At 37.5% G+C, this 26,432-nt stretch overlaps 4 protein-coding genes across 8 annotated transcripts in view; 2 read left to right on the plus strand and 2 right to left on the minus strand.

Moving 5' to 3' along the window:
- LOC102216429 (collagen alpha-1(XVIII) chain-like) overlaps positions 1 to 12,613 on the plus strand; it is a 35,887-nt gene extending 23,274 nt beyond the window's left edge. For 2 of the 4 annotated variants that reach the window (XM_023329326.1, XM_023329323.1), the window contains exons 14-46: positions 48 to 110; positions 191 to 274; positions 356 to 406; positions 478 to 618; positions 694 to 747; positions 1,924 to 1,968; positions 2,077 to 2,139; positions 2,424 to 2,555; positions 2,667 to 2,726; positions 2,805 to 2,831; positions 3,373 to 3,471; positions 3,566 to 3,601; positions 4,332 to 4,421; positions 4,567 to 4,599; positions 4,710 to 4,736; positions 4,820 to 4,879; positions 5,085 to 5,162; positions 5,279 to 5,314; positions 5,398 to 5,451; positions 5,540 to 5,611; positions 5,682 to 5,729; positions 5,813 to 5,843; positions 5,935 to 5,985; positions 6,066 to 6,100; positions 6,190 to 6,303; positions 7,372 to 7,519; positions 8,386 to 8,450; positions 8,697 to 8,825; positions 8,903 to 8,935; positions 9,020 to 9,286; positions 9,806 to 10,003; positions 10,080 to 10,189; positions 10,263 to 12,613. In XM_023329326.1, coding sequence (XP_023185094.1) covers positions 48 to 110; positions 191 to 274; positions 356 to 406; positions 478 to 618; positions 694 to 747; positions 1,924 to 1,968; positions 2,077 to 2,139; positions 2,424 to 2,555; positions 2,667 to 2,726; positions 2,805 to 2,831; positions 3,373 to 3,471; positions 3,566 to 3,601; positions 4,332 to 4,421; positions 4,567 to 4,599; positions 4,710 to 4,736; positions 4,820 to 4,879; positions 5,085 to 5,162; positions 5,279 to 5,314; positions 5,398 to 5,451; positions 5,540 to 5,611; positions 5,682 to 5,729; positions 5,813 to 5,843; positions 5,935 to 5,985; positions 6,066 to 6,100; positions 6,190 to 6,303; positions 7,372 to 7,519; positions 8,386 to 8,450; positions 8,697 to 8,825; positions 8,903 to 8,935; positions 9,020 to 9,286; positions 9,806 to 10,003; positions 10,080 to 10,189; positions 10,263 to 10,479 — 2,751 coding nt within the window. In that variant the 3' untranslated portion in view covers positions 10,480 to 12,613. The remainder of the gene's footprint in view (positions 1 to 47; positions 111 to 190; positions 275 to 355; positions 407 to 477; positions 619 to 693; positions 748 to 1,923; positions 1,969 to 2,076; positions 2,140 to 2,423; positions 2,556 to 2,666; positions 2,727 to 2,804; positions 2,832 to 3,372; positions 3,472 to 3,565; positions 3,602 to 4,331; positions 4,422 to 4,566; positions 4,600 to 4,709; positions 4,737 to 4,819; positions 4,880 to 5,084; positions 5,163 to 5,278; positions 5,315 to 5,397; positions 5,452 to 5,539; positions 5,612 to 5,681; positions 5,730 to 5,812; positions 5,844 to 5,934; positions 5,986 to 6,065; positions 6,101 to 6,189; positions 6,304 to 7,371; positions 7,520 to 8,385; positions 8,451 to 8,696; positions 8,826 to 8,902; positions 8,936 to 9,019; positions 9,287 to 9,805; positions 10,004 to 10,079; positions 10,190 to 10,262) is intronic. The other 2 variants (XM_023329324.1, XM_023329325.1) reach the window with 2 other exon arrangements.
- The window catches only part of LOC102228431 (NLR family CARD domain-containing protein 3-like), a 971,185-nt gene that overhangs the window by 704,283 nt on the left and 240,470 nt on the right, over positions 1 to 26,432 (minus strand). The gene's annotated exons all lie outside the window — the stretch shown is intronic.
- On the minus strand, positions 12,961 to 15,437 carry LOC102237044 (PI-PLC X domain-containing protein 1-like). The gene is made up of 7 exons (XM_005809644.3): positions 15,206 to 15,437; positions 14,999 to 15,135; positions 14,800 to 14,925; positions 14,059 to 14,214; positions 13,875 to 13,987; positions 13,708 to 13,778; positions 12,961 to 13,533 (listed from the first exon to the last, which is right to left on the minus strand). Exons 1-7 carry the CDS (start codon positions 15,309 to 15,311, stop codon positions 13,256 to 13,258), a joined length of 987 nt encoding a protein of 328 aa, XP_005809701.1. The 5' UTR covers positions 15,312 to 15,437; the 3' UTR covers positions 12,961 to 13,255.
- Positions 15,063 to 26,325, plus strand: LOC102237295 (four and a half LIM domains protein 2-like). Its single transcript, XM_005809645.2, has 7 exons — positions 15,063 to 15,151; positions 20,598 to 20,742; positions 21,790 to 21,978; positions 23,052 to 23,226; positions 23,865 to 24,034; positions 25,165 to 25,351; positions 25,649 to 26,325. Exons 3-7 carry the CDS (start codon positions 21,823 to 21,825, stop codon positions 25,798 to 25,800), a joined length of 840 nt encoding a protein of 279 aa, XP_005809702.1. The 5' UTR covers positions 15,063 to 15,151; positions 20,598 to 20,742; positions 21,790 to 21,822; the 3' UTR covers positions 25,801 to 26,325.

Genomic DNA, 26,432 nt, shown 5'->3' on the forward strand with positions numbered 1-26,432 from the left:
GACTGATTATTTATCCATTGACGTCTTTACTTTTATGATTTTTTTAGGGTCCTGCTGGACCGCAGGGTATTCCAGGAATTCCAGGAACGGCTGGTATGAAAGGCCAAAAGGTGCGATACATGAAGACATTATGCTAATCATGTGAAGTCTCTATTTACGGTAATAATTTGTTATCTCCAAATCATTCCAGGGTGAATCTGGAAACGGTTCCCCTGGACCAAGAGGTCCCCCAGGTCTTCCAGGACCTCCAGGACCTGGCACTGGTGATCGTCCAGTATGTGAAAATATCCGCCTTTCTAGCCATTACTTCACTTGTGAAAACAAAAAACTCTAACCACAGTGAATGTTTTTGTAGACATTTGTTGACATGGAGGGTTCAGGATTCCCAGACTTGGAAACTTTCCGGGTAAGTTGTTCAACATTAAGAAAAGAGTTAAAAAATATCTCAGAGTGACAGTTGTGAAATGTGATGGGCAGGGTGCACCTGGTCCTCGTGGGCCCCCTGGTCCGCCCGGCCGTCCTGGGGCACCTGGTACTTCAGTACTCGTCGGACCTGATGGTCCAGTAGCCGTTGGACCTCCTGGACCGCCTGGACAAGATGGAGTCCCTGGCCTACCAGTGAGAAACCAATTTGTATTGTGTTTGATTACTTAGTAGTCAAAGGGTGTAAATCTGTATTTCTCTTGTTTTCAGGGCCCACCTGGACCTCCTGGTCTCCCTGGCAGATCTGGGTTCAGAGGAGAAAAGGTAAAACTGATTATCGTCTACATAAAAGTCTGTTGTTGCTTTCTAAATCGGACAAAAGGGGTTCCACAAGGTAGTAAGGGCTACTTTAGTTTTATTTAGGGCTGACCAACCTTCAGATTATTTAAAAAGAAACTAAAATACTCATCTTTCTGATAAACTACAACCAGAACTTTACACATTCTGGATAAAAAGATACACCAGAGCTCTAACTTTCTGGCTGATGATTTTAGAAGTTGCACCAATATTTCCACCTCCTCATGATGCCATCTACTTTATGAAACTCACCAGTTCGTTCTGCAGCAAAACAGACCCATAACATGATGCTGCCACCCCCATACTTCACAGTCAGGATGGTACAACATCCCAGTTCTTCCTCCAAATGTAGCGATGGTCATACTGGTCAAACAGTTCCACTTCAGGCCACAAGGTGTCTCCAGAAATGATTTTTTTTGTGAATTTGCAAACACAATTTGGCTTTTTCTGTTTCTTTTTGGAGTAATTTCTTCTTCGTCACTGAATGGCCTTTCAGCTCATGCCGGTACAGAACATGTGTCACTGTGCAGCTTCAGCAGCGTCTTCACAGGGTCTCTGGCTTTTGTTTGGGCTTCAATTTTCACTTTTTGGACCAGAACCAATCTTCTTCCTGAGCAGCATGATTGAAAAGTCCCATCATGTCAATTCTTGCATATAATTGTTTTAAGTTTCCCAAGCCATGACGTGATCATCTGGTATTTCTCTCATTGAACTTCTGATTTTGAGGAATCTGACACTTTCTCTAATTATTGCTGCAAATGATCATAATTTAGGTAATTGTAAATTACATAAAACAAGATTAATTTGGTCTGATATTGAAAAAGTTGGATTTTTCTTTTTATTCAGTGTATGTAAACTTTTGATTTCCACTGTCGGTGCTGGTAAGTTCTCATCCCCAAATCTCAGTCGTGAAAATGCGAGTATATGTTATCCTATAAGGCACCGTTTAATCAGACACAAACCAGTACTTTTTACTGGTAGTTGTGGGATGAAGGTAGTTTATTTTCAATGTTATGGTTTGACAACAGCGCCTCCTGCTGCCTGTAGCCATGTCAGTGTTTTCATTTTCTGCTTGCTAATGAAACCACCTGCTTTTATGATGATTTTGCCTTTAGCAATAATGTTTTAATTTCTATTCTTTAGGGCGACGGTGGTGATCTTGGCCTTCCTGGTCCAGCTGGGGAAAAGGTTAGTTAAAATAGTTAAAAATAAAACCCATAAAGATTTGTTTACTGTTTAAAAATAATAGGAAATGCTGCTGCAAAACCACATTGGTTCTCTGTTGCTTTCTTCTAGCAAGACACAACGGACTCCAACCCTTTCAGTTACTTCTTCTCTTTCTTTGCTCCATCCTCTTCGGTGTGTAATGGGTAGCAGGTACTGGGTTGGGTCGGGTTTCTTCTCTGCTGATCTGCTTTGCTTTTTTAACGTTTTCCATTTCCATAAAGATGGCAATGTTTCAAATAAAGCTCTATTTCTTCTTCGTTTGTCTAAATATTTAGAAATCTGCCTCTGCTTTTCCACTTTTTGAACGTTTTCTTTCTGTTTTCCTCTAATTTTTCTCCTTTCAGTGACAAATATTAATCGTCTAACATAATTTTCCAAGACAAAACACCATATTTCTGCTTGTAATCCTGACTCAGGGTGGTCAGGGCGATGCGGGAAGGACGGGTACTCCTGGGCAGTCTGGTTTGGCAGGACTTCCAGGTCCCATGGGACCAGTCGGGCCTCCAGGGCCTCCTGGACCACCCGGGCCACCGTACCTCGCTGGCAGTGTGAGTAACGGTTTCAAATTTAATCCCTTTTATGACAGGATTAAAAACTCTAAATCACAAAAGTGTAAAACTGTTCAAATATTCTTTCTAATTCACATTTTCTCCATGCAGAGGAATCAAAATGAGGTGCTAAATGCTCTGCCTGGCCTCAGAGGTCCACCTGGACCACAGGTAGCCATATTGGACACAGTTGGTTCTCTGATTATGTCATCCTTATACTATCTGATCTGAACTGTATCGTGTTTTCAGGGTCCACCTGGCATTGCTGGTCTACCTGTAAGTAATGGAAATGAATCCTGTGGTTCATTTTCTTTAGCTGCTCTTGTAATTACGTCAGATTGAGTTTTTGAAGCTTGTAGGATAAGAAAACATGATAAAGTTTGTAAAGTACAACTAATAAGTCATTTCTGGGAATTGTAGTGTCAAAAATTATTTGTAGTAAATAAAAATATTTAAAACTATTGCTTTTAGCAGAACTAAAAATCAACTGGACTGTTTTTCTATAAGCTGCTGCCTTGTTTTAGGTGCTCTTTCTTTTTTTGTAAATCTTACAACTGGTAAATAATAAAATAGATTTTTTTGTGACAAATTTTCCAGAAAAATCTGCTAAACTTTTTCACATAAATGTTTAATGTTAAAAAATGTTTTTCCACATTAGTGCTGTTGTGTTTTATTGTCTGTTAGCATCAATGCTAACCATACAATGCAGGAGTAACTGGTCCAGCTAAGTTCCCTTAAAGGCCATCCGTGCCCCACTTTATTTATTTTATCTATTAGTTAAAAATGAAATGTAAAAATGTTTAATTGTGGTTTGTAGGGCAAGCCAGGTTTTCCAGGGGATCACGGAGCTAAAGGAGCAGAGGGACCAAGGGGACCTCCTGGGATTCCAGGCATTGATGGATACCCTGGAACACCAGTACTGATCATCTTCATCACGCAATTTTTCCAGACACATAATAGTTAAATGTGTCATTTAAGAAACTAATCTTTCCTTGTCCTGATTTCTTTAGGGTAAACAGGGAGAGAGAGGAGAGAAAGGAGAGACGGTGAGTTTCCTTTATTTCCTGAATAACAGCTAAAGAGGGATTGGTTGAAGGAGGTTCAGAAGATTGGTGAGGCCAATTGGTTTAAATGTTGAGAAAAAGATTGTTTGCTGTAAGAGTGGATCTAGAGAAAAGTCAGAGAAACTGCAGTACTGTATGATGAAGCAAGTGACGTGGTTTGTTGATATTTGCAAAGGGAGCAAGAAGGTGGTGAAGTAACTGATAGGTTAGATCGGCACAATAATATTTGTTTCCAAATGATTAAATCTATTGAGAAATGTCTGGAAATTTTGAATGAAAAATGTAAGGGAATCTTGTCTTTGTCCTGTCTAACTTTATTATCTGCAAGGAAAATATTTTCTTGTTCAACCAAAATGTTTGCTTTAAGACTGTTTGCCTAATTTGGTATTTTGAGAAGAGTCTTAATTTTGTTGTTGAAAAATGAGCTAATTTATATTGTATAGCTTTAAAAAAAGACTAAAAGGTGTTCCACAGGGTTCTACATTCAGACCTCTTTTGTTTTCAGTTTTTTTGTTTGTATTAGTTAATTGTTTGTTCAAATACTGATGCTAAAATGACATTTCAGAATCTTATTTTTACTTCAATTTGAAGTTTTGCAGATCCTAATGTGCTTTAATCTTAAACTACAACACATTCAGTAAGCGTTAATCCAAGTTCACATGAAAAAATATTTTTGCCGTTTCTTAAATTAGTGTGTTTATTCTGAACTCAGGGTCGTCCAGGTCGAGACGGTGGACCACCTGGACCACCTGGACCACCTGGACAACCAGGACAGATTCTCTACCAGCCGTCGTCAAGAGATGTGAGTCAGAGCTCCAACTATAAATGTACATTAATTGGAAAATGAAATTAACCCTTCAACTTGTCACCATCCTCTCCCTCCTTCACTGCACGGTCACTGCCTGCCTCACCGCTTGTTACTAACTAACCTAACTTTGTCTTGCTAGTTTAACGAGGTTTATTGGAACGAATTGGGACAGGTGAGTTGATGCTCCCCCAGTTCCCCGAACTAAACTAAAACTCACTGACGTTTACCAAGTAAGAACCAGGCTGTTCTGTGTTTAATGAGCCGTCTCTCCTCCTCCTTTAGAGCGGATCAGGGCGAGCAGGACTCCAAGTACGTACCGATGCATCTACCAACCTCACTTTATTGAGACAAGCATTCAACTTAAAGTAATGGTGGTATGTCGTTTGATTTAGGGATCAGTGGGGCCTAAAGGAGACAAAGGGGATGCTGGTGCTCCAGGATATGCGCCTAAGGTAGGACAGTCCTTTTAGTGAAAATTTATCCACATTCCTCCACTAATAACACAGATGAGCAGATAAAACCTGGAAAATCTGGATCTGACCAACCATCACTAATGTGGTGGTCGATCTGAATAACTTCTCACCAGCGATGGAGATTGCAGATTTTTGCTCTCATTTTAAATGTTTTGAGAGAAAATATATACTTTTTATCTTGCAGGGACAGAAAGGAGAGCCTGGCATTATCATGGGACCTGACGGGAGACCGTTGTATCTGGGAGGCCTGACAGGACAGCCGGTACACCAATGCAAAACCTCCTCTGTTTTTCTTGGCTTTCTTCGATATTAAGTATCAGACATTGAGCCATGAATTAGATTTAATTAAGAATTAAAGTGACTGTTGTTGATTCGCAGGGTGAGAGAGGAAGTCCTGGCCCAGTGGGACCTCCTGTATGTACTGATTTAATACTTTTTCATCTGTTTGACAAGATACCAGGATTGTGCAAATGTGACAAGTGTAACTATTTCTCCAGGGTCCACAAGGTTCTTCTGGACCAAAAGGAGAGATTGGTATTCCTGGGAGATCAGTATGTTTCTGTTCCATTAAGGACAATTTTTAAACTATTGTTTTTATTAAGATAAGAAAATGACTGAAAGATGACTTTAATATTTCAGGGTCGACCAGGATTAAACGGGGTCAAAGGAGAGAAGGGAGACTCTGGCGGTGGGTCTGGATACGGTCACCCTGTAAGTGAAAAGCTTTGGTGTTGGAACAAGTGAGTCATGAAAATGTTATTCATTGTTTGTTATTTCTCAGGGCATCCCAGGACCTCCGGGGCCCCCTGGGCCCCCCGGACCTCCAGGCGTGAGTTGGGTCGAGACATCTGATTTCCATTTAGATTAAAGAACAATGACTTTGTCTCTGACTGTTTCCTCTCTTTGTTTTAGGGGCATGATGAGTACTCAAGGTATTACGCAGGTAAGGTTTCAGACTTTCTTTTGTACAAATCAAAGTTTCACAAACAAAATTTGCTGTTATTTATGTTTTCATTCCTCATTTTTTTGCACAGTTAAAGGAGAGAAAGGCGATCCCGGACCACCAGGAATACTTGAAATTCAAGGTAGCATTACTTGATGTTCATATATATGAAACTAACACAACATGAGGTAAATATTTACAGTGTGCGCCTCTATCCTTCAGGTCTGGGAACAGGCTCTGACTTTTACACTTTAAAGGTAAAATCAACCACTATTTCCACAATTCCAACTGTGTTGCGGATTAAATCGGTTTGTTTTTAAATGAAAACCGTTTTGGTTTTGTCCAGAATGAGTTGAAAGGTGAGGAGGGTTTGAAAGGAGAGAAAGGAGAACCAGGCGGCGGTTATTATGACCCCCGATACGGAGGAGGAGCTGGCTCACCAGGACCGCCTGGACCACAAGTAAGACCGCCGTTTACATCCATTTCCTCAGTATTTGGTAGAATTGCCTTTGAACGGTGTGATTTGGGTCAAATGTTTTGGGTTTCTGTCCTCAAGCTCCTCACAATAGTTGCTGGAGTTTTGGTTCAAACTTTGACTTTGCTGTACTTGAGCCACTTTGGCTGAATGCTGACTATCATCGTCCATCTGGAATAATGTTGTTTCCTTGTGATGCCATCAATTTATGAAGTGCAACAATTCCTCCTGCAGCAAAAGAGCCCCACAACATGATGCTGCCACCACCATTCTTCACAGTTAGGGTGGTATAAGCTTTCCTTTAGTTTCATCAGATCACAGGAAATGTCTCCACAAAATAAGGTCTTGTCCCTGTGGACATTTGCAAACTGCAAGGTGTAGTAATGACTTCTTCCTCGCTGAGCGCCCTTTTAGTCCAGACATATTTCACTGTGGGTCATGAAGCTGATTTACCAGCTTCAGCAGCATCTTCACAAGGCTGTCGACTTCTGTTCTGGAGTCATTCCACACATTTTGGACCAGAACCCGTCTCCAATCTGAGCTGTATGATGGTCAGACATTCCCATCATGTTGATACTTGTGTATAATTACTTGAACTGCTGAATTTGGCATCTTCAAGCATCTGGAAATTATTCCCAAAGATGAGCCAGACTTTTTTACAGGATGCATCCCTACTTTAGTGGGTCACAGACATTCAAGCACTGATGAAATGATGAAAGTCTTGAAATGTTACACATGTGATTGGTTTGGTGAAAATATATGCATTTTAAAGGTTGAATAAATGTCCACGTGAAAATTAGTCCACAACATAGAAGCATTATATTTTCTGCTAACTTTTTTACTCTGAAAACAATAATATATATATTTTACATTCATAAGCGACACAAAGATAGATGTCTGGCATTTCCTGTTACTAGTTTGAACATAATAACATTTAAAAAAACTAGAAGTTATTAACTCTGAATGGAAAAAAACAACATTTCTACCTTTTTCTGTCTGGGTGAGATTCCAGTATCCTGACTTAGGGACGATCAAAGTTGTCTCTCTGACCAGGGTCCAAAAGGAGAATCAGTTGTTGGTCCACCGGGCCCTCAGGGGCCTCCTGGACCCCCAGGAAGAGGCTATGACGGTCGACCAGGACCACCAGGCCCACCAGGACCTCCAGGTCCATCTCTGTCTGGGCCCTATGGAGGAACACAGAGTGAGTCCAGTTACAAAAACAAACTCAAACTATGACAGATTATTCTCTCTCCTCATCTAAAGTTAACTACTGCTTCATAATAAAACTTTTAATATGGTTATTATGTGTTTTTGTGTGAATTTCATTTGTACTCTTGATGTTGACATTTAAATTAGTACCTCCACAAACAAATTTATGGGAAATCAAAGAACTTATGTGTTTATTCACACCTATTTAATTTAATAATGACCCACACATTGTGATGAAACGGCTGCATAAACTGTCACACCACATTATTACTTGATAAACTCTTAATTATGATATTAACAAATCCCAAAAAACTGAAAGTAGAGCTGCTAGTTCCAGGAGAGCAGCAACACATAAATATATATATAAACATTTTTAATTTCTCTCAAGTAATTTGTAAGAAATTTTCTTTTTCCTCACACTTCATTTTATTCTATGAAAAATTAAGATTGGTATTTTGGTAATTTTGTTTGAGATATGACTGCAAACGTAGGAGGGATATATGTTTAATTATTTTATTTATTTACTTTTGTCTTTACAAGTATATAGTACCACAGAAAATAGGATGATGAACCATTGTTGTCCTCAGGGTTGAATTTTATGTCTGTGAAAGGTTTATTAAATGCTGAAAGGTTTTTGTTTTTCTGTTCCTTCTGCTGTTTGCATTTTTCTACATCTCTAGTTTCATAACTAAAAACTTAACTCTATAAAATATGTGACTATATACTCAGCAGCTTTCTGGCTTTTTCTTAATTTTCTGGACTAATTGAGTTTTTAAAAAACTGTAGAAGAAAAAGGAACATATTAGCTTTTGTCTAGAGATGTGTTAAAGGTCTTTCTTTTTCTGTGTTTTATTACAGCTATCAGTATTCCTGGACCCCCAGGACCTCCTGGAGCTCCAGGTCTTCCAGGACACTCTTCAGGAGTGAGTTTTTGTACACATAGATTTTTTTAGATTGACGAATATGATTTTTAATCTCAAATATTATGAAACATATCCCAAAGACGAGGATAATTATTTAAATAATTACTTGAAAACCAAGAAACTGAACAATCTTCATGGACTTGCAGCTGTTTTTTTTTCTCCTGTTGGATCCATGGTAGCATAAAGAATCAAACAAATGAATAAAACAGGACAAGAAGATGCCGAGTCATCTTTTTGTGTTTGCAGGTGACAGTGTTTAGGACTTATGACACCATGGCGGCCACAGCTAGAAGACAGCCTGAAGGATCTCTGGTGTACGTTATCGACCAAACGGATCTCTACGTACGAGTCCGGGATGGAGTCCGACAAGTTCAGGTGAAACTTGTTTCTGAGTAATGATCCAATATTTGCCAGAAAAACTTTTTAAAAATTTAAATTTTTGTTATTTTCAGCTTGGGAACTACATTTCTTTACCCAGTGCATCGGTGAGTGTGGTTGTGGTTTCCTGTTTTCAGTTTTTAAACCACACAACTCTTCTTGTTTTTTAACCCATTAAACATTATTTTCAGGGCGTCGCAGTTGAGGCGTCGCCCCCCGTCATCCAGACCCCATCACAGTCAAACCCAGACTCTGATCCCCGGTTCCGACCCGACTCACGATACCAGACAGATCTGGTTTACCCACAGCCGTCGAATCCCAGATACCCCAGTTACACGGACCGCTTCAACCAGCCAGACGGTCGATATTTGGACCCCCGCTACTCGGTCACCCGTCCTCAGAGACCGCCGCCTCCGGTTCCCCAGGCTCCCATCCACAGACACACCTCAGGACCAGCGGTAAGACAAGATGGACGTATATTTATAATGAAATGAAGAGCAAGTCTTGGTAAAAATAATATTTTGAGTACAGTTATTAAACCCCCCAACAAACAATTCCTATACCAGAAATACCTGAAGGATTTTCTTTTTCGCTTCACTTTTTGAAAGAAAAGAAATTTGCTTGTTCTAGTACATGCCTCTCAAGCAAGCAATTGTTTCTTAGTAGTTGAGCGTCCAGACCCTGTGTAGAAAATGAAGCATTGAGGAAGGGGATGCTTTTTACCAGCACTTTTGGATTTGTACCCTGTAGGATTTTGATTGCAATCCAAAAATGTCAGTTTTGTTTTTTTTTACATGTTTTTTGTCCAACAGGACGTCGTCTTCTTCTTGCCACTCCTCCATAATGTCCAGATATATTGCGTGGACAACTTCAACAACCAAAAGAATCCCCTTCTTTGTTGTTTTCTGAAGAATTTAGTCAGTCAAAATCCACTCAATCTGTGCGAGTATTCTTTGAGATGTGATTTGTTTCCTCAGCTTCACCTGATTGCGCTGAACAGCCCTCAGAAGGGCGGCATGCGAGGCATCTCCGGCGCAGATTTCCTGTGCTTCAGCCAGGCCCAGGCCATTGGGATGAAGGGAACTTTCCGAGCCTTCCTGTCCTCCAAACTGGAAGATCTCAACAGCATCGTTTACAGCTCCAACAGGGAGAACGTGCCAATAGTCAACCTGAAGGTGCTGAAACTAATCTGCTTGATAAAATAAAGCCCTAAAGTTGTAAAAGCTAATTCTGATGCATGTTTGTTTGCAGGATGAGGTTTTGTTCGACAACTGGAACCGCATTTTCAGCGATAGCAGAATGAGGGACAACGTTTCGATCTACTCCTTTGACGGCAAAGATGTTCTCCAAGACGACACATGGTGAGGCAACACTACACGAGACTAAAACCTGAAAGTATAGGGTCACTACAGCCGCTTTGTTTGCTGCTCCAAGGCCAGAGAAGATGATGTGGCACGGGTCGACAAGCAGGGGTCAGCGGAACGTCGACAGCTACTGCGAGGCGTGGCGCGTCGGGGAACGGGCGCTAACGGGCATGGCGTCGCCGCTGCAGAGCCGCAGCCTGTTGCAGCAGAGCTCCAGCAGCTGCTCCAGCTCCTACATTGTGCTGTGTGTCGAGAACAGCTACATCCATGACAACAGGCAAAGATAGATCTAGTTTAAGCTTCAATTTGTCTGCACACCGTTTGTGTTGCATTGTATATATGTTTTTATCATGAAATATCACTTTATGTTTGTTTAGCCTGGATTTATGGTGCTAGAGAGAATCATCCTACACATCTGGTTAAACTCAGGTGACTCAGTCTTATGTTGGAGGTATATCATTGTTTTCTTGCTTACTTTTGGTTTCAAACTGCTTCCCTACTCTAAGATTAAGGCAGGCCAGGAATTAATCTTCCTTTATTGTGATTCATTCATCCATAATATCCATCCACCCTTCCTTTGTTCTCCGACTTTCTGAGATTAAGTCACATGGGTAACAAGTTCAGGAGGGGAACCTGTTCCAAGTGATACTCTGCAGCTATATTAGGAGAGTCCAGGACATTTGGAAGGTATTACAGTCCCCCAAGTGGATTCTGGGTGTCTTCACGTATCTCCTCAATGCAAAATGCCTGGAGACAACTCTAAAGACCACCCAATGAGGCACCCAAAGCACCTCAATTTCTTTCAATGTGGATGAGCAGTGGCTCTACCAATAGATCTACTAATGGCTTTCCTGGTCATGGCTTGAAGATGCAAACAGAATCATATAGTCTGCAAAAACCAAAGATGAGTTCTTGAGGTTCTCAAGCAAGCTGCAACTACACCTTGAGACCTTGGTGACCAAACTTTACCTTAGTGAAGATAGACATGCTCTTCCCAACTTTGTGCCAAGAATGCGAACAGCTATCACAACTCTTGGATTGGCTCTTCAAGGACTGGATACGCCAACAAAATGCATTGGCGAACAAGGTAGTGAGCTTTCTCCACATCCACAAAATCAATTTGGATTGGATAATTAAACTGCCCTAATGGTAAACACCTCATTACAGTTCTCTTCCTGAATATAATGGTTCAACAACTGGTCTGGAACATTCTTTCCAACACCCAGAAATACATTTTCCAAGTTTTTGTTTAAAACAATTTTCACACCAAAAACTGTCCATTAATTTCTGTTAGGTCAGCATGACATGAGGACTGAACGTACCAGAGGAACCACTCTGAGCAATAATGGTTGTTTTCTGACCCAGTTACAGTTCAAAGGCCTGAGAACTGTTTGGATAACCTTCATAATTGGGACATTACAGTAAGGATGTGCAAAGATGAACAAGTTGCCAGAAACTCCTGGTTGTTTGGAGGAGAAACAGTTACCATTTTTTGCCATATGAAGACTAAGACATCTGCTTTGCTTCAATGCTATGTTCGCTTGTCTTTTCCATGTTGGAGAGTGGCGTAGAAGAATTTAGAAGAATTTCAAATTAAAAGTTGGATTTTTCCATTTCTCCAGGAAGTGATGATGCTACTGTAACAAAAAGAGGCTTTTTACACATTTTTATATGGACTTAGGGACCATAGCCGCCCGCTGAAAATGCTTATAACTGACTATTTTAATAGTTCTGACAAAAAATATTCTTCAATATGCATTATTACCAGAGTGGAAACATCTACAGTCTATTTTATCTTCCTTTGTGGGTGTTCAGCCAATCAGCTGCAAGAAAAATAAATTGTGCTCCTGGATTGGCTGCCTTGCAAACCCCAGCCGATAGTAGCATTATTTTTAGGTATTCCAGCTTCCCCAGCTGCCTTTTCTTTTAATTTTTTTTAGATATGCTCAGCCAAAAATATGCAAATAACTTGGAATCACATTCCACAGAAAAATAGGTGAGTAGGCGTGTAAATCCAGTAAATCCAAGTGACTGAACAAACCAAAGATTAGATGATTCTTCTCTGTGAAATATATATTTTTCACTTCTGTACACTGACTGCAGCCCACGGCACATGAGTATTATCAATTTATCACTTTGCTACAAGATGGAGAATATTTGAAAACTATATTTTATATCAATAACAAAGGGATATTTATTAGGTTTTTTTAAATCAACTGCTTTTTTACTCCGACTGTAACGTGTGATGTGATTTGCTTTCAAAGTTTGAGAGCACAGATATAAAATGTATGAACAGATACGTAAGGATTCAGCCATTAACCTGCTGTGCACTGTTTTTATTATAACTTCAGCTGGAGATTGTTTCTCTGTCATCCTGGAAAGAGATGTCATGGTTGAATAAACTTGTGTGAGAAAACGTGATGGTGCGTTTTTTAAATTACTTTGGGAAGTTCAGCTCCTAAAAAAAACCCCTTCGTACTCATTTGATCGTCTGTGGGAACAAATTTTTTTAGGGAACAAAGAGTTTAAGACGTAATGGAAGCAATTTTATTTGATATAAAATGGGTTTGGTCATAATTTATTCAGGAAATCAAATAATTTAGACATTTTCCAATGCTCTGGTACTTGCTAATTTAGTAGATATGTCTGATTTGTGTACTGACATATACGCAGAGTGACTAATTAGTAACGAGAAGATGGTGAGAGATTTATAAAAGTAACTAAATCCTTTTAGTAGAAAACTAAAATAAAAAAGACCCTTAAACAGATTTGTTTGAGTCCAACCAACTGTATTGAGTTCATTCAGTTGTACAAAAATATTTGATTTAACAGAAGAAAACACTGATTTAAAATTTTTTTACACATATGTACAGATGATTTATCAAACTAGAAAACTAGTTTTCTACTTAGAAATGTGTTTAAAAGTGCAGCAGTTTGCAGTAAAATTGATGGAAATTGGAAGTGTGGAGATTCTGGTAACATCCTCCAAATGTTTCCAAATGTTTTTCTGCAACAGTGAGCGCTAATGTTCCCAACTAAACCAGGGGAACCAGTTCAAGCAGTTCATCCCGGAGGTAACTGGGAACCAGAGGAAGTCCTGGCTGCAGCTTTCAGCAGCTTGAAGTTTAGGCCGATCACGATCGAACAGAACCGACTGAAGCCTACGAAGTCACAGCCTATGATGTTGACTCCGCCCACTCCTGGGCCGGGGCGCTGCTCTGCGGTCCAACGGAGCAGTGGCGAGAGCGCCTCCATTGTCATCGTCCTCAGGTTCTGGAGGGGATGGAGGAGGATGTAGAGAGCGTCTTCGGTCAGGTTCAGACCGCTGACGTAAAAACTACCTGGAAACACAAAACACTTTAAGTCTGTTTGGTCTGTCGGTCCACTTTCCTTTCTGATTCTCCGTTAACTCCAGGTAAGAAACTGACTACTGACACCCTACCCTGCATGCAGAATGTTGCAGAAACATTCCTTAATGTAACTCAACTTATTTTACAGGTTTAAAACTGCAGTACCTGGTCTACCTTTCCGTTTCTTCTCCTCCAGATATCTGATCACTTTCTTTGGATCTGGGCTGTCAGCGTACCTGCAGACACAGCGCTCCCATGAGGCCAGATAGTAATATATTTGTGATTTTCTTCTGTGGAGGGAAATATGGCTTCTAAATGTGTGTTAAATTCACCAGTAAGGAATCTTTGGCCACAGCTGACGGTGCTGACACTCCATCTGCAGGTCATCATAGGAGAGAATGACCTGCTGACCTCCAGACCAACAGGAACGCAACGTGGGAGTGTCCTGCACACACAGCACATGCACATAAAGTTCACAGATAACGTGTGTCTTCAGGAGATGCTTTGATTCTTAACCTGTGATGAACAGAGCTTCTTGCTGAAGAGCGAGAGGATGAAGTCCACCAGCTGGACGTGATCTTCATCAGTCAGAGACTCAAAGTGAGAGCAGGAGATGATGATGACCTCTTTGGGATGAGCGTCCAGCCACAACGCCAGCTCCTCCAGAGCCTCCTACACACACAGACACACATGAACCCAGAATAAAGAACCCAGCTTTTCTTCTGTCCAGAGGTGGGTAGTAATAGTTGCTCAATTACATTTACATGAGTAACTTTTTTGAGAAAATGTACTTTTAGGAGTATTTGTTATTATGCTGTACTTTTTACTTTTTCTTGAGTAATTTTATTATGAAATATTAAAACTCTTACTTGAGTAAAATTTCTGGATTCTCTACCCACTGAATGAAAAACAGGTTTTAACCAGACAGCGACACACACCTGCAGCTTTTTTTATTAGTCATTTTTAAAGGTTTGTTTCTGCCTGATTTCGTTGTTTTTCGTTACTTTCTATAAATTATTGTCATTTTGGTGCTTAAAATACCTACATTTCCACTTAACTTTACATTTTGGTCCGCCTGATTGTGTAATTTTTAAATACTGAATTATTTTGGTTACAATCAGTTACTCAGTACTTGCATAGACATTTTACCAAATATTGTTTACGCTTGAGTAATTTCTAGGATGGCTACTGTTTACTTGAGTAAAAATATGTTGAAGTAGTTCTTCTCTTTACGCCTCTGCTTCTGTCTCCACACACCTTGACGCACGTCAGCGTGTAGATCCCGTGGGCGAAGAACAAACTGCTGCCCCCTGCTGGCTTCCTGGCGATCCGCAGGTCCAAGTAGCGAATACCGAGCTCACACTGATGCCAGAGGACAGATTGCTGCAAGAAAAAAAATATCATAAAGATGACCACTAAAAGACATAAAACGAAGATTTACATCAGACCCCGGTACCTGTGTGGTGGACCAGCGGTAAATACAGGGTCGGGTCAAGCAGGGGAAAAGTCGGTCTGTTATCCGGAGAAGCCAGGGCTCCGATCTGAGCACCGGGGAGGACATGTCCAGGCAGAAGGACATGCTGTCATGGCTCCCTGTTACACACAGATGGTTAGTATTAACATTTAAAACATTTGGGTATTTCCTGAGCGGTTCGGGTGTTACCAGGAATAGCCAGGTTCCAAAGCGGGACGTCCAGGAGCTCCTCCGGGAGACTGGACATCCAGTCTGAGTTTCCTCCTCCGACATCCTCCCGCTGGTTGTCCCCCATCTATAACTCTCTGCCGTTTCTCTCATTTCATTATCAAAAAGAGAAAAAATGTGTAAGAATACTGCTTAACCCCGTTTAGCATCCAACACGTATTTGTTTACATACACTTCCTGTTTTCAACTTTTTCTTCTTGGCTACAGTAACAACGCAAAAACAACGCAGCAGCGCCACCAATAGACGTGGAATGATGTTGCAGCTCACCAAAGGATAAACACTCAATTTATCGAAACTTTGTATTTTTTTTAGTAAATAATGACATTTTAATGCAAAGTTAGATTAAAATATTACATGTTTTGATCTAAAACATGTAATGTCTAAACCTCAGCGTTGGGTTTTAGTCGTTTCTCTGGTTCAGCTCACCAGATAGAAATCAACAGAAGAAAAGGAAATGACCTTTATTATCCAACAGAAGGGAAATTGAGATGTAAAAGCAAGTTTACACAAAATACCAAAACATTTTATAATAAAAACAAGATTAACAGTAAAAATGTATTGAACAAGACTACTGCATGTGCCGTTATCAGAATAGAAATATACAATCCTAAGGATGTGCAGGTGAATTCAATGATTTTTTTAAATATGCAGATATGTGGCACTATCTACCATGTGAATTCTTAGGTGGGTCTCAATAACTTAAAATATCTTTGAAAAGTTTCTATTTTAGTCATTTGATTCAAAAGCTGAAACTCTCGAGATTTGCCACTTACCTTTTGTATTAGTCTTATGTTAAATTGTATTTCTGAAAAACTGATGTTCTTTTTTACGTATTTTGCTCCTTAACCCATCGAACATTGAACTGAAAATTGGCAATTAATTTAGATTCATGCACAGTTGTAGTGAAAGAAATGTGAGCCTGTTTAAACAGATTATTTTAGGATTTGTAGTTGTTTGGGAAAGGCTTCAAAAACTTTCCAAACGTTTGTGCATCTATAATTTTGTGCGTTTTAACCACTAGGCAGCAGGAATTGACTCAACTAGTTTTCAGTTTTCATTCTTGTGACTTTCTGAAATGTAATAATGATGGAGGTAAAGCTGGAGGATTTGATCCTGACCATGAAGGCAGAAGCTCCAGGAAACTTTCAGGACTAATAAGGAAGATCAAGAAGCACATGATCCCTGTTTCTCCTGGCATTTGATTTTCCTATTACATGCACTTTGTGTTTTTGTGCAAGACTTTTAAAAACAAAGATTTAAAAATCCCAAATTGTTCTAAAGCCAAGATAAGTATTAGTTTTTACCTACTATTTCCTCCTTTTTAAAAACACTTTTTCTAAACAAATATTTCCACATGTGAATTTATTTAGGCTTTTAGAGATTTTTTGCTGACCAGAATCAGCAAAAATATATAAAATCCCTCCCGGATCCCAAAGATGAATAAAAAGGTTTTAACTAAGCTGAACTTTTAAAATTATGGTTAAAAACATCATATTATTAAAAAATAACATGTAAAAAATTATATAACATGACACTTCACACAACTACAAGCATTCAAGACGGCATACAGAGACAAAAACAGAAAAATAAGTTAACCAGATGCACAACAGCAATACTATTTACAAAACTTAATATTTAGCATTTAATCAAATTTAGCTTTTGTCATATGATGAACAGTGAGTCTTTTTTGATTAAACTAGTTTACATCAGAAATGCAGCAGCTAATAAAAGTGATTGTAGAGTTCCAGTCTTGACTTGAAGACCAAATGAACAACATATGGTCTTTAACTAGACTCCTCTGTGTGTGAATGGGCCTGGAGAGGCTAATCAGATCAGGCCACAGATCATAAAACTTCCCAGGATTCCCCTGTTCGACTCCAAGGAAGCAGATGGTAAAACTAATCATGTAAGCTCTTCACCTGGGTTCCTACCAGCAGTGGTTTACTCTGCAGGAAAGGAAATAAGAAAACCTAAATATTAAGTCGAGTAGCTAAACGTAAAACACAAATATTAAATTAAACAAGGATATTTTTTCACATTCCTGTCATTTTTTTTTGCTTTTAAAAGGTTTAATCATTCATGAAACAATATCTGAAACTATTTTGGATTTATTGGGGATAGGAGTGAATAAAAAGGAAAAGAAAGAAACCACTGACAGAGACTCCTTAACACTGTTACACATTTTCTCAGTTCAGTATCTAATTCACAAAGCAAATAGCTCTAATTACTTATCAACAAGTTCTATACATTTAGCAGGAGTTAACGCCAGGTTGCTTTGTTTTCTGTTTAATTTTCGTAAAACTACTTTCAGTTGAAACCAGATTAATTCATTTTCTGTATAAGCACACATTTAGTTTTTTTTTCTTGTCAAAAATGAAATTCGACCAAATTATTCCTATTTTTGTACATTTAGCATTACAAAAATATTTCTCATTACTCAATCTCAGAAAATGTTTTAAAAATTTATTCAGCATCTAAATGCACTAAAATTACTGAAACTTTAAACACACATAAGTGAGTATCTTGCACTTTCATGGACTGAAATGTCACTTAAAGAGGAAGAAGCCATTTCTCCAAAAGCAGCATAAATATACATTATGTGTTATTTTTAGTTTACACAACACTGGCGTCATGTATGCACATAAAACAATCAAAGAGGTTAAAAATGGCTAAATAAAAATTGCTCTTGGTTATTTATTGCTCTTTTTTCTCTAAATAGAATCATGATTTCAGAATTAATATTAAGTTGAAGACAGGAAGTGGACAGATTTAGCAATAACGTAATTTGAAAAACATGATTTTAAAATTAGTCAAGTGATAAAAGGAATTGTTTAACAGACTTTGTTATAAAGTTTGTTCCAGTTACTGCTGGGGAAGTCTGGAAATAATGTGGTTTTAAGTTGATTTATTAAAACTGAAAACATGCAATGTGTTTCCAAAGAAGGTTTGTTACCTGATGTCACCCAGAAAAACTTGCAGCTGTATTGTTTCTTCTCAAGGAACTACATAATGCGTTGTTTATAGATAATTATGTTATTTCTTTGCTAAATGTAAGTGAAGAGAAGATTTCAGCAGTCAAATTAATTCGAAAAGCAAATTGTTTTTTGTGGCTAATTTAATAATTAAACTTGAAGATTTACAATCTTCTTTCCTGTCTTACACCATCATACACATTCCTGTCATTTAGTCTGCAGAATACAGACCCTGGCTTGTTTCTCTATGGAAAATCAGGAACAGGAAGGAGGCTAAATAAAACATCTGATTCATAATTTGACTAATATCCTAATTATAAACTTTTTAAACTGAGCTCAGATGTATGACCTGCTTCTGTTTTCTTGAAATGTGGAAATAAAAATCAAATTGGACAGAAAAAATAGACAACTAAATGCATACCAGCATCATCAGCATTCCAGTTTATCTGGAATGTATTCACATTTTCCACATTTTGGTTTGTTGCAGCCTCTTTCCAAATTGTATTCAATTGACTGCTGATGTTTGTCACATGTAGCTACAAAAATTGATCCAAATTTTAATCAGCTTTTCGGCAGTAATTAAAAGTGAAATCCTGTGAAATAGATCCTAATGTGTAGCTCCCACAAGAACCGCCATCTTGGCTGGCTGCATGTCCTCCTTAGCTAGCAGATAGAAGCTACATTAGCTAAGTTAATTTGAGGGCTGTACAATATTTTAAAGCATTACAAAGTTCATGCCTTTGTTTACGTTTAACTACATTTATATTTAAACCTTGTGACTAGTTTTGGATCAGTATGTTCTCACCACACCAGAGGTAACAGTATGTTTACCTGGGTATTGCTAATCAGCTGACCTCCAAAACAATAGGCCCTTTCACAGGTTAAATCTCATTCTACCTTTATATTATTTATTGTTTACCCTCCTTCTTTTGTTTGGTTTATCTGGTGTTATTTCATTATCTAATGTGTCAGCCATGATACATCAAAATACATTCCTCACATGGGTTAAATTAGATGGTCTAAGGCTAAACGACGTTAAGAAAGTGAATACCGGACACAGAAGTGGATAATTTGGCAAAAATACATTTAATTTGTGACTCAAAACCAAAGTGTAGCTGAATACATTTTTGTTACTGTTTATGTAAGCTATGTCAGGTCAACTTTAGACAGATATAAAGGATATGTTTTGTCAGTATGTGAAAAATATCTGAGCAGTTTTGTCTCCTGGAAACTGCGACGCTACGTAATTATGTTAAACTATCATCTTTATTAGATTTGGATTAAATTAAGCCTTCTTATCACAAAGTAGCAGCTTCACAGTAGGTAAAGCCAACAGCCAACAATTAACCCTTCAAGGCTTCGCATCGTCTTGTGATGTGAAGAAAATTTTATTCATAAGAATTTGATGATGTGCTGACAGGTTTGAGGAAAGATATTCACAGCTTCCAGTCATATGCTTACAAGTTAATTACATTAACAATCCATGTGGTTGTCAGTTCAGATTTAAAAAAAATGAGGTGTTTACTTCCACTCATTGTGGCGTAATCATTTTGGGCTTTTGATGTTTATATAAATTGTGTAAGGATTATGCAACACACAACTAAAATAATGTTGAAAAACACAAATTTGGTGCTTAATTTTTAATTTTTGGTGGATTTCTTTCAATCTATATACCCTCAAATATTTAATATTTAAAGTTTTACTGCATTTATATATGCAAACATGAAAGTGGAATAATAATTCAAGATATTTAACTCCTCATCTTGGCAGAAGTTAATTCAGTTTTGTTGGTAAAATTTATTCACTTTTTGAGATTATTTCATCCAATCTGAAATCAGTTTTGATGTTTATTTTGAACCATTTTCTGCTCACAACCTTTAACTATGTCAAAGTATTAACATTACGTTGAAAAATCCTTCACTTTATGCAATACAGCGATTCCTCTGGAAATAAAACACACAATGTAAAACTGCGTCCACTGTGGATGGTCTCATGTTTTGGTATTCACCAGTTATTATGCGATGGTTCCTGAACCTCCTAACCTTTCATCTGAAAATGAATATTTAGTTTAGACGGTTAATCAGAACTAGTTTTGGAATAAAAAAGCAGACTAAACTTTACTGAAAATGTGATTAATGCGACTTTTAAGTTTAATTCTGCCAGGAAAAATGTTCAGAAATGTTCAGATGCTAATATATAGATGTGTTATAATGGTATTTAACATTAAAAAAATAAAAAACAGTGCTTTCATTGTAGTAGTGTAGGAAATATTGGTGTGCAGAACAGGTAGTGTTAAAATTTCATCACTTTATCATCACTAAAATGTGTTTTTGTTCTTCTGTGTTGAAAATGTAATCAGTTTGCTGTGATTTTTATACAGGCTGAATGTAATCCAGCCTGCCTCCTCCGATCAGGCCACCCGTCTCCACCCTCCTGCTCTGTCACGGGTCTCGATTTAATAAGAAACACCAAGTACTCTGTACAGTAGAACACCTCTGGTCTCAGACGGCAACCAAGCCGGGCAGGTAAGACCTTCATGGTTTCTTCTAATTTATTTTCTCCGTGGGGAAAAATCGTAACTTTTTCAACAATGTTGGTGTTTATTTGTTGAAGTTTCTACAATTACCTGAGCCACAAGTCTCAGGGATTTAGAAGGGATGACAATAAGGACAAGAAGAGAGGATGGTGTTCACTGCAAAACAAAGGGAGTAAATCTGGTTTACAGACGTCTACCACTCAGTTTCTATAGAAATAGAGGTATTTCATATCAATATGGATGATTAAACTGGTTTCAGAGAAGTTACGGGTGTCATGTAGAGTAGAAAGACTTCTTAAGGGGTTCTGCATTTGCTTTTGGGAAACTTAGAAACCAAAGATATTTGGATTTGTTTTAGAGTTCTCAGACTGACACAAATATACTCTGGAGGTAAAACCACCTGCCAATTTATGACATTTAATATTTTAGATGTGCTCTATGAAGAAATCTTTGAATAGGATAATATTCTCCTAATAATTTGGAGTTAAGCTCCACTGTACAATTAATAAATACTGAATAGGCAGAAATAAACACTGCAAAGCACAACTGGTTTGTAAGAACTGTTGGTTGTATCTTGATCCCAAATTTGGGATTAGGAGCAATTTGGCTCAACTACAACATATTGAGACATAAAATTTAGTTTAAAACGACTGCTAATTACAAGTTAAGGTATTGTTATATGAGTGTATTTCCAATTTCCATTTCCAACCATATAATCATCATCTAACTATATAATTATATAATTTCAATTAATAAAGTGGAATTTACTCTAGAGTTTGTGGCATTTCTCTGCTAATTTGTTGAATGTAGTATTTAATTAAATGGTTGTTGAGGACTGGGTCTGGTGCAGGTTAATGTAATTAAATAATTTTATGACCACATGATCTTGAGGATTTACGGTTCTCCTTTGTAAAACTACAAATCTCTAGGATTCCAGGAACTCAATCTGATCTTTATATTCTACGTCGTAAATCATTCTGTGAGGTTATGCAATTACTACTGTTGTCTTTTAAACTAATTTTATTTTATTTTGCAGAGGAAAAGACTCCGCGAGGAGATCTGAGTCAAAATGTCTGAGCGCTATGACTGCACAGAGTGCAAGGACTCTTTGTATGGACAGAAGTACATCCTGAGGGAGGAATATCCTTACTGCATCAAGTGCTATGAGACACTTTTCTCCAGCAACTGTGAAAAGTGCAAGAAGCTCATTAGCTGCACCAGCAAGGTGATGCATCCATGTTGTTTTTTTCTTTAACTCCAATGTAGATCCAACGTTTTGTTGCTGGTCAACTTCTGTGACTTTTTTACTTGGTTTTGTTTAAATGAAGAACCACAGTTAATCTTGAATTAAAATATTTCTCCATCATTTTAATTTTTTAAGGTTAAAATACATAAAGTGTGAATTTCTTCTGGAGGACAAATCAAAACAGTGGTTATTTGTTGTAACCAATAAGAAAGAATGTCCTCTATACACTTTCACTGCAATCATTGTCTGACCAAATGTTTGCCATTAAGGAAAAGTTCATAATTAAATCAGAAATAGTCCCACAACCTTAAATTGCTGGTTCATGGAGGTGTAAGAGTCAATTTTATTCAATTCCTGCAACATGTTGGTATCTAATAGAAGTGCAGACTTGTCTTCAGTTGTTGCTTTTCTTTATTTCAATTCTTAGAACAGAAAAAGATAAAATTCTATCATTTTTGGAGTAAATTTTAGGACTACGGAAATGTTTTCCTACTTTATGTACTAGCAACTAGCAACTAGCTAATACATAAAGAAAGAAAACATAAATAAGGAAAACAAGTGCAGATTCAGTTTCAGCTGTGCTACTTTCTATTTCATTGTTACTCTACATCAGGTATGGGTTCACAGACAAGGAGTTGTAAACTGGTTGTTTTCTCACTTCCTGTAGCAGCTAGCTGTGCTGCAATGCTAACAAAAGCAGGTGTGTAAATAGGAATAACAAGCTGAGATTCAGTTTCAGCTGTTCTGTTGTCTTCTAATAAAAAAATACTGAATATAATATAGTATTCCTGCTAGCATTTTAATATTATTATACATTTAAAAATATTGTATTTGCGATTGTGGGTTGTATAAAATAGCAAACTGAGAGTTGGTTATTTCTGCCTCATTTTTATTTCTGGACATTTTTCAAATTTTCTGCAACCAGCTCTGCCGCAGTGCTAACACTAAACGAGTGGTAACTTTCATTCTTTTAAAATATCTATTTAAATTTGTCGCTGATGGAATATTTAGGTCAAAATAAAAATTGTGAACTTCTTGTCTTTCTTTTGAAGGATCTGTCCTTCAAGGACCGTCACTGGCACAGTGAATGCTTCCTCTGCAACAACTGCAGCCGCTCTCTGGTCGACAAACCGTTTGCCACCAAAAACAACCTCCTGATGTGCACCGACTGCTACGCCACTGAGTATTCCTCCAAGTGCCATGCCTGCCTGAAGACCATCATGCCAGGTACAAGAAACATTCCTTATACTGTTGCTCCAATAGTTTAGTGCGTGGGTGTCCAAAGTGCGGCCCAGGGGCCATTTGCGGGCCTCTGAAGGATTTTAATCAACCCCAGACCTCAAATGTATAATTGACAAACTGGTCAATCTGCAAGCATAATTGTTTGATGCAGATGGACATTTTTGTATTTTTATTGTAATTGTTTTTTAAATAGATACATTTTTTTTTTAATTCAGGTGCAGAAAAATACATTTGCATTTATTTACAAAGTTTTTACCTCTATTTTAATTTTGGAGTAAACAGAACCAAAGTTATTAACTTAATTTTACTTAAAAGCAATTCTTGTGGTCCAAATAAGAAAATAATCAACCCCCCAAAGATTTTAAACAGTGAAGGTTGTTTTAATGTATCTACAATGATTCACAGATCCATTTTCTATAAAAAAAAATATAGATTTTTATTTCAATGTAATTTAAATTTCTTAGTTTATTATTGATACAAAAGACATAAAAAGTTTGTTTTAAAATGTTTTTCACCTTAACCATTTTGTCCCTCATGGGAAAAAGTTTGAACACCACTGATTTAGTTTGAAAGAAGATTAATATAAAATCAAAGATATATGCATTTTAATATTCTCGTTCCAGGCACCAAGAAGATGGAGCATAAGGGGAACAGTTGGCATGAGAATTGTTTCATCTGCAGATTCTGCCAGCAGACTATTGGCACCAAGAGCTTTGTGAAGAAGGACGGAAACAACTACTGTCTGGCCTGCTATGAGAAACTGTTTGCCCTGCAGTGTGTCCACTGCAAGAAGGTTAACATCCTCACAATGTTCCATTACAATTTCCGCCGTTAAACCAGTTACAATGTTCTGCAAATATATGGTCATACTGGGTTTTACTGAGGAGCTGAGAGTTGGTGCTACAAAGACTCGCATGTATAATACATAACAAATATGAGCAACAAACAGATGGTCAGGCAGGCGGGAGTCGCGGCGCAGACGGGAGAAAAAGTCAGCAACAAACAGCCAAGATGGCTGCAAAGTGTGATGTCAGAGTGATGCAGAAAAATGGTTAAATCTACTAATTCAGAGGACATTTGCTGAAAATATCTGTAGTTATGTAACATAATGTGTTTTAACATGAACTATAACAGATTTTAAATGATTAATTTTGCTAGTGAACCAACATAAGCAGTTTGATTTCTTTCAGACTCTAAAAACAAGTCAGCTACTCACCTTGGTAATTTCTCATTCGGTATGTTTATTGGGTAATTTTTAGTGTTTACAATTGAATTTAATTGTAAAACAAATAATTTAGACTCATTAGTTTTATGATAGCTAACTGTTATCTTTAATCCCAGTTTGGCAAATAAAATTTCTAATTAACTTTTATCTTTAATACCAATTATGTTTTATCTTTAGGATCATTAGCCTTCAGTTAGCCTTTAGCTTTATTTACTAATAGTTTTATAATAGTTAGCTATTAGCTTTAATGTTAGTTAGATTTGATCTTTAATTCCATTTAAGGTATTTAAGTTTGTGATATTAGTTTTTAGCTTCAACTCAAACCAGGCTGATTAGTTTTATGACATTTTTAATTTTTAAGCTTTAATTGGAGTTAATTAACTTCTTGAGAGTTAGTTAGACTTTACCTTCAAGATAATTGAAAAAAAATTACATTTTTGCTTTACTTTAAAATATAATAAAATGTAACTTGTTTTTGTTTTTATTATAATATGATTTAATGGCAATAATTCTGCAGCTCACTAATGTATTGTGTTTTTATTTTCACTTCTGTTCCTGAATTAAGTGTCGCAACCAAAAAATATTGCTATAACTACAGTGTTTTTGTCATAAAATCAAAAATTTCAATGGCAAAACTAGAATTTTTGAAAATAATTTCTCATTTGTTTGTTTTGCTTTGTTTTCCTTCGATCTTTTAGCCCATTACGACTGGAGGAGTGAGCTACCATGACCAGCCGTGGCATAAGGAATGCTTTGTTTGTGCTGGATGCAAAATGCAGCTGGCTGGGCAGAGATTCACCTCTCGAGACGACGCCACCTACTGCCTCGAGTGTTTCTGCAACCTGTTTGCAAAGAAATGCGCCCACTGCACCAACCCAATCAGTGGTAAAATGACCTTGCACAAATCTTCAGATACTAGTTTAGGTTTTGAAAAAAAAAGTTTCAAGTCACAGCAGAAACTATAAGTTTTGTTTCAGTTTTTTAGTTTGGAAATAAAGCTGAAAAGATTCACCAAAACCATTTTTGAACTGTAATTGGTTCAATTTTAACACCTAAACTCAACATTCTCTAGATTATATGCTTAACTTGGGATCTGGTGTGTCCAATCACCATCAATTACAGAGTTATTGCATAAAAAAAAAAAAAAAATCATGGGACTCCTCTCTGCTGTTTTTACCTCAGGTCTCGGGGGCAGCAAGTACATCTCATTTGAGGATCGACAGTGGCACAACGACTGCTTCAACTGCCAAAAATGCAGCTCGTCGATGGTTGGTCGAGGCTTCCTGACGTTCAAAAACGACATCCTCTGTCCTGACTGTGGTAAAGACCTCTGAGGGGTCACCAGCACCCAGGAGGCAAACCAGTTTGACGGCCAATCGAGACAACTCTGCAGAATATTCAAACTATGATGATTACTTTCCAGTTTAATGAATATTAACCAGCATGATGTCTTTCTTTGGTTTTAATTGAGAAACTGGAACCAGTTTTAAGCAATAGTTTGTCTTAAAGATCAAATGAAAAACTATATAAATATCAGTTTGAAGTGAAAACCTTTGCTGCCTAATTTCTTCTACGTATAACAGTATTTAAGCATTTTTATTAAATAGTAATGTCATATAGGTTTTCCTACTAATTCTTCTCTGTCTAATAATTTTGGATGTTTCATCTGTAGGTATTCCTGGATGTCAGTAGAATTAAAAGTCTATTATTCTCAATTATTTGTCAGTCAAAAGAAGTTTTGTTTTTTGTTTAGGCTGATGTAAATTCTTAATGTTCTTTTTATTTTTTCAAGCACTATGACATCTATTTTAAAGGCTAACAATTTTTCCCAATATGTTTTGTTTTCATTTCCTGTAGTCATGTAATGTTATCTAAATAAACTAAATAGTATAAATTAAATAAAAAGCCAAATGTTTTATTTTTTATGCTTAATTTGACCGCAGAACAAAGATTGTCTATCCATGTA

This window comes from Xiphophorus maculatus, chromosome 24 (genome assembly GCF_002775205.1).
Source record: "Xiphophorus maculatus strain JP 163 A chromosome 24, X_maculatus-5.0-male, whole genome shotgun sequence".
In the NCBI taxonomy this organism is placed as follows: domain Eukaryota; kingdom Metazoa; phylum Chordata; class Actinopteri; order Cyprinodontiformes; family Poeciliidae; genus Xiphophorus; species Xiphophorus maculatus.

Coding starts and splice junctions, on each gene's coding strand:
- LOC102237295 (XM_005809645.2), top strand. CDS start 21,823: ATGTCTGAGCGCTATGACTGCACAGAGTGCAAGGACTCTTTGTATGGA. Junction 24,035..25,164: donor AGTGTGTCCACTGCAAGAAG/GTTAACATCCTC, acceptor TCGATCTTTTAG/CCCATTACGACTGGAGGAGT. Junction 25,352..25,648: donor CTGCACCAACCCAATCAGTG/GTAAAATGACCT, acceptor TTTTTACCTCAG/GTCTCGGGGGCAGCAAGTAC.
- LOC102237044 (XM_005809644.3), bottom strand. CDS start 15,311: ATGGGGGACAACCAGCGGGAGGATGTCGGAGGAGGAAACTCAGACTGG. Junction 14,215..14,799: donor ACACGCTGACGTGCGTCAAG/GTGTGTGGAGAC, acceptor CTGTGTGTGTAG/GAGGCTCTGGAGGAGCTGGC. Junction 13,988..14,058: donor AGAAGCTCTGTTCATCACAG/GTTAAGAATCAA, acceptor CTGTGTGTGCAG/GACACTCCCACGTTGCGTTC.